This window comes from Colias croceus, chromosome 6, assembly GCF_905220415.1.
Source record: "Colias croceus chromosome 6, ilColCroc2.1".
Classification (NCBI taxonomy): Eukaryota; Metazoa; Arthropoda; class Insecta; order Lepidoptera; family Pieridae; genus Colias; species Colias croceus.
Window position 1 is genome coordinate 7,514,234 of NC_059542.1, and position 9,181 is coordinate 7,523,414.

Below are 9,181 nucleotides of genomic sequence, written 5' to 3' on the forward strand. Positions count from 1 at the left end.
CTGTACTTTTTAATATAAAAATGCTTGATGTGTTTAGTAAGTATGTTTTCATAATTAAATGATCAATAGTAGAAATGGTCTGTGATTATCAAACAGAAGATGGAAGATATAAATCAATTGATCAAAAATACATAAATTATATTTAAAATACGTTTCGTCAAGTACAAATACGTCGATGAAATAAAGGTTCGAAGTCAAATTTTAAAGTTCCGTTCTATTCCTTCACGATTATTGGTTGGGAGTGAAATATCGGGGCCCTTAACTTATTTATCTTCGGCAGCTAGGCCCATGGACGTGCTAAGAATACAAAAATATTCTGAATATCTCTTGAATTTAAAATGAGCCAGTTTTGAGCACTTTATTGAATGATTAGGCTTATAAATTATTCACCTGTTCATTGATTTTGTTATGAATTTAATTGAATCACTTTTATCGCTGTTTATTTTTCTTGTATTTTTTTTATATGACCTCTTTAATTTAGAATTTATATTTAACCAAAATCACTTCAAGGTTAATTATATAACTATACTATATACAAATATAGATGTACTCTGTCTATTTCTACGCTGTCATGCAGTAGTTTGTGAATTCGATACGATTGGAGAGCTGACAGATCTATCATCAAAGGGTAATATTATTTGGATAATATAGAGCTATGATAATATAATATTGTGTATAGCAGACTGTTGTTAAATTAATCACATATTAAATTAAATTAATAGAGCATTGGACGACAATTTTTTTAATGAGAAAACAAAACTGAAAGGAAATGTATATTTTGTATTATGTACGACTAGCTTTCCGCCCGCGGCTTCGCTGGCATTTTTAAAGAAAAACCCGCATAGTTCCCGTTCCCGTGGGATTTACGGGATAAAACTTATCCTATGTGTTAATCCAAGTTACCCTCTATATGCATACTGAACTTCATTGTAATTGGTTTAGTAGTATTTGCGTGAAAGAGTAACAAACATACATACACATACTTATACATATCCAATCCTCACAAACTTTCGCATTTATAATATTAGTAGGATATTGCGAGCGAAGCTACAGATAGAAAGCTAGTTAAATGATATAATTAAGCTTCAAGGGGTGAATGCTCAAAATGTTTGGAAATGGCTTAATTTAAAGGACAACAACATGAATAATTTATAGTATTTAAGCCATTTAATATCACTTCAAAGTTCAAGCATAAATTGAAAGGCATTGCACTGCCATTCTGCATTCAGCTTCTTGTAAGTCCCATGTATTTTGTTTTGAGCGGAATTAATGATATAATAATTAATTAATGATTATATTGGTAGAACATAGCAATGAAACATTTTTGTATATAATTGAAGGTTATGATGTAGGTACCTATAGCTTGAATTTATTTATTTCAGAACAACTATGAACTACTGAATTCATCTCTACGTTAATAAATAGTAAACAAGCGCATTGATGTAGGTAAGGAATATTCTCAGTATAGTCGAATTATTGGTGTCATGTCATGATTTTTATACCTCCTTTTATCATAGAGTTTAAAATTACAAAACTTTACCGCGGAATATTTTTTCGAATCACTGTATTTTTTTAACAAATATTGATACAAAAACAAAAACATTTCGTTCCAATTTATAAAAGGTGGGAAGTCATTCAGTCTATGCCGGATTTTTAGGTGAACTAAATGTTAGTGTAAAATGTACGATTTTTAGCGATGACCTATGCGGGATTTTGTAAAACAACTGAATAAACCTGAAACTATAGCAAAAATTTCATTAGTTCTATTAAGATAATATGTTATTAAAAATCTACTTTTTACGTAACTAATATATTTTATTGTGGCTACGACCACATCAATGTTAAGTTTAAATTGTTACAAACTAAATTGTTACTTACAAAATATAAGAAAGGACTAGAGTTATAGGTGGTCCTCGACGGAAAGATCTAATTAGCGTTATGACTGCTTATTGTAGGTACGCTGCGATGTGCTAAACATTTTCCCTCTTGCCCGGCTCTTATAAAGGAAAGTAGGTAATGTGTGGAACAATATTATTCATTAGTGATGTTATTAAGTCGATTATCATTATTTAAATGTTATAGTTAATTACGCATTTAAATGTTATATTTAATTGGAACTTGTTTTATAAGATATTAGCTAATACTGAATATTACATTACATTGAATAACCAATCGTGACCTGAATAAATTTTTAATAATAAAAAACGAGATTCCCTTTGCACATTGTTTATTTTTCCGTACATCGCAATTAATCCTAACAATAATTATCCGGCAGCGAATTATCCACGTAAATTATTATCAAGTGTCCAAAAGAAGGATTTATATGCGTGGTACCACTACGGAGTTATTGAAATATATGTCCCCAAAGACAAAGCTCCAGTGTCGGGGCTAAAGACATTGGACATAAAACTTTATGACAAGAAGAGAAGGTACAATTTCGTTCCGGGGACAATTTGGCTGGAAAAACAACAAAAATAGATATTACGGTAAAATTCGAATAAAACACAAAGCGAAATAGGAATGAGCTGTTTCAAAATGAAGCATAAATCCACCAAATAGCATTTGCATGTAGTAGAGGCCATTCTTTCTCGTATCGGTACAGATACGTGAAAGACATTACTATAAGAATGTTGTAACATATTAGCTAACTTTGCGATTGTAAGTATGTTTCGTTACTGTGTTCTACACATTAAAGGTAGAGCAAATTCTCTTTATGAAAATATTATATACTAATTATATTAAACGTAAAACAAAGATATATACTTACTCTTAAAATATATAACGTCCGTGTTTATTTTCCAGAAACATTCGTTACATAAACTTTTCATACACAACTGCTCTTTTCCTCCAATCACTTAAAAGTATTTATATCATAAAGGAAGCGTATGTTCGGAATTTTATCTTTTGAGTAACCAGAGAATATTTTCCAATCGTTCAAAGTATTTGTCGCGATGCAGCAATCGTCATAATATCGAGTTAACAAAGGAACATTGAAACGTTTCGCTGAATACCCTTCAGACTCTTAGCTGCATGTAGACAACAGCTTGTAAAATGAAAGAACAAAAGATGACGTCATTCGTCTGAGCCATGATGTGTGAATCGGACTGAGATAAAGCACGTAGTAGTTTTTGTTCGTAGCTTGGTGCTCAACTACTGAATTCAATACTTGTAGGTAATCCTTAAGAAAGGTTCATGTTAGCAGTTTTTAATAGTTCGATATGAACATTGAACATATTTTTTGTGCAAGAAAGTATAATATCTAGTCATTTATAACATCCCTGATGTGTAAAGTGCAAGCTATGTGCAACTTAAAGTAAATATTTTTCTGGTTTTCATACAAAACGTAAATAATTAAAGTTCTTGATATTTAACGTTATAGTTATTGTCGACATAGAACTAGAAAGACCATAGGTACTACGAAAGCTCTCTTAACATTAATATAAAGGATATATTTTTGTCTTTGTGCCAAGTTAAAATCTGTTCCAACATTTATAGATAAATATCTCAAAACCTTTCTCTAAATTTAAACCTTTAAAAAGGGCAATAAAATCCATAACCTCCGTATTTGTATAACAATAAAATCTACATTGAATACGAAAGATTAGGATGGAATCGAAATGGGACGCTTTGAAATCCGCTATACCTATATATCAGGAACCGAAAATCGTTGGCGTGTCATCGTTCATCGGAATAATAGTTCCTATTCTGTACCCAAGTGAAGGAAAAGCTGGAAATAAATCCAATTTGTACCCGCATATATCATGGGTGAAACACAGTTCGCGATTTATTCATATTGTGTGTTTATTCAGGTTCTTCTATACATAATTTATGAGTTTAATAGGTAACCTGATTTGGGATTTCGTTTTGGATGCATTTACTCGACGGTTATATTGCGTCTTAATTGTGTGATCCCGAGAGTAAAACCCGTATGGCAGTAACATATCGATGCGTATATTTCAAGAATATAATGTTAAACATTGTAGAAAACGAATTTATCACAATAATATCAAGATAAGTGTAGTAGTTGTGACGCCTCCCTCAGGAATCCGACGGCCGACCTGCATAGTAGAAGCACAAGTAATATTATCTAGACATGTTCCAAGGATGAATAAGCTTGAAATATTACATTGTTAAAATATTTATTTGATTTGAATAATATTATAATATATGTATAGAATAAGCAGTAGTACCTAGTTCTAGTATGTGTACCGGCAACACAGATTCTAGCTTAACAGTTTTCAATCGTTTTAAAAATCGTGGCTTTATGCCAAAAAGCATAATAATATGTTTAACATGTAGAATTGTATAGTGACAGTAAACTTGTTAATGAATTAATTAATATGATTAATCAAGTAAACAATTTTATAACGATTTATATGTTAACTTTTAGTTTTCACTTTAAACTCAATACTTTTCATTCGTGTTTTCCTTAACATACCTAATACCTAGTGCACACTAAAAGTTTTGCGTTTCTAGCCACCCATAAATGTTTGAATTTTGAATGTTATATTTTTTTAACCTATGAAGTCTCATAAGTTGAGGAAAAAAAAATTTGGCTGAAAGCTCGTGTCAATTTTTTTTTATCTCAAGTTGAAGTTCGTTGTCCGTAGCAAAAACGGAACTAACACGAAACAATTTTAGGGCGATGATTTTTGATGATTTTAAAAGTTCGCTTTCTCCGAAAGCTTGCACTGCTCGCCTTCAAAATACTTTTGGGAGGGAAGCACCTTATTTGAGCACTGTAAGGCATTGATATGCTGAATTTCATCGCGGCCGTGTTTCTCTTCATGATGAAATTCGTGAAGGTCGACCCTCAACTGCGATCACGGAGGAAAATATGGCTACCATCAGACGACTAATTTAAGAAAATTGCCATATCACTTATTAGGATATTCGAGGACATTTGGGGATTGATATGAGACAAATTCAGAAAATTTTACATGAACATTTCAAAGTTAGGAAGATTGGTTGCCGGTGAATTGCTCCCAAACTCACTCCATAACAAAAACGACATCGAGTAGATTGGTGTTAAGAAATGCTATTAAAGTACAATTACGGACATTCTAATGCCGTGTATAATATCGTGACAGGATATGAAATATGTATATATGGTTATATTCCAGAAAGAAAACACCAATATTCTTTGTGGGTGTTTGAAAGTGACAGCAAACCAACCAAATAGAGGCAGGCGAGAAGGGTTGGCAAACAAATGATTGCATTATTTTTCTCTAAGACGAATCCTGTCTGCACTATCCCACTTGAGTAACAAAAGACTGTTAATGCCGAGTGGTACACCACTATTTTTTTGCCCAATGTCTTAGAAAAAATAAGAGAAAAGCGACCTAGAAGTCGCATCTTGTTGCACCATGACAGTGCTTCGGCGCACACCGCGAACAAAACAAAGTCATTTTTGGCTACTGAAAACATAGAGCACGTGACTCATGCCACACGCAGTCCTAACCTAGCACCTTGCGATTTCTTTCTTTTCCCACAAATCTATGATTCAATGAGTGGTTCGACATTTACGAGGCCAGAAGAGGCCGTGGTTGCTTTCAAACAGCACGCAGAAAACATACCCTCGGACCAATGGTCCTCATGTTTCCAGAAATGGTTTGAACGGATGAAAAAGTGTTTTAAATGTAGCGGAGAATACTTTAAAAAGTAGTAAATATAATATTGGACAAATAAATTGTTTTGTTTATTAGTTACGCAAAACTTTCAGTGTGGCCCACGTATGCTTATGAATAGACACTTTTTTAAAACTACCACCGATTTCATTATAGCAATGCACTTTTTATGTATTTATCCTACCTATTATCTAAACTGTTACACTGTAGGTTCTATTCGAAAACTCAGTCCTACTTCTCATGTCAGTAAACCGCTATAATAATATATATTTTGAAGACCAAAATACACTTTCGTAAGTAGAGTTACAAGTACATATTATGCTTAATGTTATGATTCAGCATTAAGGTATTACCAGTCATACAACCACTTTTCTCAATGCTCCTAAAAATAACAGCTCTACAATGGGTACTATTTCTAGCTGTATAAGGATTGGATATTGAGCTTATAAATGAGTTCAAGGCTGAAATTAATAAGAAATAAAGATGTTGAAAAAATCGTAATAATTTTAACAAATTGATTACATTTTAGAATTTCTGAAGGTTCCTCAAGGATCGTACCTATCAATTTAGATATTTTTTTGCAGAAAGTTATGCCGTTTAACTATAGTGTATTTTTTAGTATTCACTATTATTCTACTGAGCTTATTGTATTAGCTTGTATTCAAGGTAAAATATAAATTCTCTCATTTGCTATTCTTTGAAATAAAACTAAGCTAGGTTATTAATTTCATGGGCGGACAATCACCTTGCTACCAATATTCATGATATTATGCGAAAATGTAGTAATCATATTTTATTACTTAGTTTGCTTAATATACTTCATTATATTTTTACCATTATATCTAGGTTAAATAAAGGCTGAAGCTGATACCTTAACTTGAAAAAATAGAAAAAAAGCTTATCCTAACATCAACTACTTCAATCAGACAAAAAATAATTGGGTATTGTCATATAAAATATCATAATATGCGATAAATTTCAATTTTCCATTACAAAACTTCTACAAAGGTTGCCAGTTTGCTTTGCATGTCGACTTATATTCTATTACACGTAGAAACATACATCCAACCAATCGCTATTGTAAAATATAAACAATTACCTTCATATTTATACTATCATCGCAATGACCAAGAAGAAAAACTTTAAAATATTATAAGCTTTGAAAACATCGATGATGTTACTTATGTATTGGATTTATTCTCATTCAATTGCTCCTTATTTTTTTAAAAGGTAATGTTTCAGTTTTATTTCAACAGTTAATCCTGATTTAAACAGCATAGAGACATGTGTATATTTTGATCTGTAAGAATACCATCAAGCGATTAGTTTGAGACATATTGACATTATTTTCTTTAAGTTTGATAATAATTATTGAATACTTACTGAAGTAAAAAAAATCTTATTATGCAATGGATAATTATATTATAAGTACTTCAATGACAATAATTAAACATTTGCTAATAACACTCATTATTTATGATTTAATTTTAAATATTCGACATTCTTTAATTTGTTAATGAACATTAAAACATATATAAATAGTGTCAACTTAGAACTAAACATCATTCTGAAGAAGAATAGTATTCACATAACACTTCAGTGTAACAGAAGAAAATAAGATCATCATGAAGATGGTAAGAAATTTTTAAATGTAAAACAATTTTATTGTAATAATTAAAAACGTTTCCTATTAGTTTTGTACGATCTAGTTGATCTTTATTCCGTTTCTCCAAATAAATATATGATTAAACATATTATTTATTTAGACAGAAATAGATTATTTATTTAGAATAATTAGATTAGACAGAAATATGATTTGGAAAATATAAACACTTTTCTGTGATATAAGAATCTTATAATTTTGATATTGGAAAAAGTGTTGGCTTTGGAAAGGAAATAAATTTATTAGCTAGATTAATATTCGGGCATATTTTTAATTATTTTTTTTTTGCTGAAATTCAATAGTTTTAATTGCAGACAATTGTTAGAAATTATTAATATATCTATTTCTTCTTTTCAGCTTATTGTATTATCTGCTATGGTAGCCGCAGTGGCCTGCGCACCAACTGCCCTAGAGGAGCTCAAGGCACGTCGTGCTCTCCCTGCCCTTGAGTTTGAAGAAGTACGAGATGAGTTTGGACAATATGCCCTCCGTTACGTGACAGCAGAAGGTACCGTGGTGTCCGAACGCGGTCACCTTGTACCCGCTGAGAAGGAAGGCGATTACGTGCTCATCGTCGAAGGTGAAGTCTCGTTCATCAGTGATGATGGTGAACTATACGTCACTAAGTTCACAGCTGGTCTCGATGGCACTCATGTTGAAGGCAATCACCTCCCAGTCGCCCCAGAACCCATCGTAGTGGAACCTATAGCGGAAGTTGCAGTGCCTCAGTGAATAAAATAAGACCGATATGCTTATGAATAAATGATAATGCTCTTTCAAGAATGTATCCTATTTTATTTCAAATTTCCCTGTCTTTAGCTAAATTATTTGAGATTTTTTCAAACACAGCTTGGAACGCAAAAAAGACATTAAATTTTAGTAAATATTTCGAATATGTGGTTCCAATTCAAAGTACAGTTAGGATAAAATAATTAGTTATGCTTCAAATTCTTCATCACTCAAAACGACAATTTTTAGAGGTACACCTACTTATTATAATAATACATATATATTTTATCACCATTGTATATCTATCAAATTTATAAGTAATTAACAACTACCTAAGCTGGTAAATTTAGCTAGATAATTTAAATTTATCTAAGATCTAAAATTCAAAATATCTGTGTAAAAAAAATCCACAAAAAATTATCCAGAACACAATATATCAAGTAAAGTCTACAAACCTTATGCTAAATGATTACACCTAATATGAATAGTTTTTTTCTGTTTCATAAATAGCCATATAAATACTTATGTGGTTAGATAGCTATGATTTTTTGCTGTTGTGTAAACCTATAAAGATATGATGCGTACATTGCTCTTAAAGGATTTTGAAGATTTGGGATTCAACATAACTCCACTATTTATTGAACCATGTCGTGAGTACCGGAAAATTCTTATGCATGATTCATATTTGCAGCGGCACATCGGGGCGGACCGATGCGCATTTTAGCGTGTTAAACGACTGGGATTTGTCTATCAATCCTGCTAATATGGAACTTTGTGAGTTAGGATGTTTGTTGTATTGCAATCTCGAACTTGATGTATGAAGATGATTGCGCGGAATGTATAGAAGAAAAAAAAGAAGACTAGGTAATAAGGTGATTGCTTGAGGTTTGATATGTGCAATTGATTTTATGAAGGAATAACACGTGGACTAATTAATGGTATTTCTATTGTGCAGTTCTTGATAACGCTTTTTAATAGTAATAAATTCAATGAAGTTTAAATTTAAAATCACGCCCCATTGTATGGATTAAGGTATTTCTCCAATTTGTGAAAGTGTTCTATTTAATACTTACACATCAAATTAATTATCTTAATGTTCTATAATATAAAAATGAATCCCAAAATGTGTTGGTAAAGCGCATAACTTAAGAACGGCTGAACC

At 31.5% G+C, this 9,181-nt stretch overlaps 1 protein-coding gene across 1 annotated transcript; it reads left to right on the plus strand.

Moving 5' to 3' along the window:
• The first annotated feature begins 3,233 nt into the window (after positions 1-3,233).
• On the plus strand, positions 3,234-8,026 carry LOC123692837 (larval cuticle protein 65Ag1-like). Its single transcript, XM_045637634.1, has 3 exons — positions 3,234-3,313; positions 7,170-7,261; positions 7,648-8,026. The coding sequence occupies exons 2-3, from the start codon at positions 7,253-7,255 to the stop codon at positions 8,020-8,022; spliced, it is 384 nt and encodes a 127-aa protein (XP_045493590.1). The 5' UTR covers positions 3,234-3,313; positions 7,170-7,252; the 3' UTR covers positions 8,023-8,026.
• Positions 8,027-9,181: the final 1,155 nt, after the last annotated feature.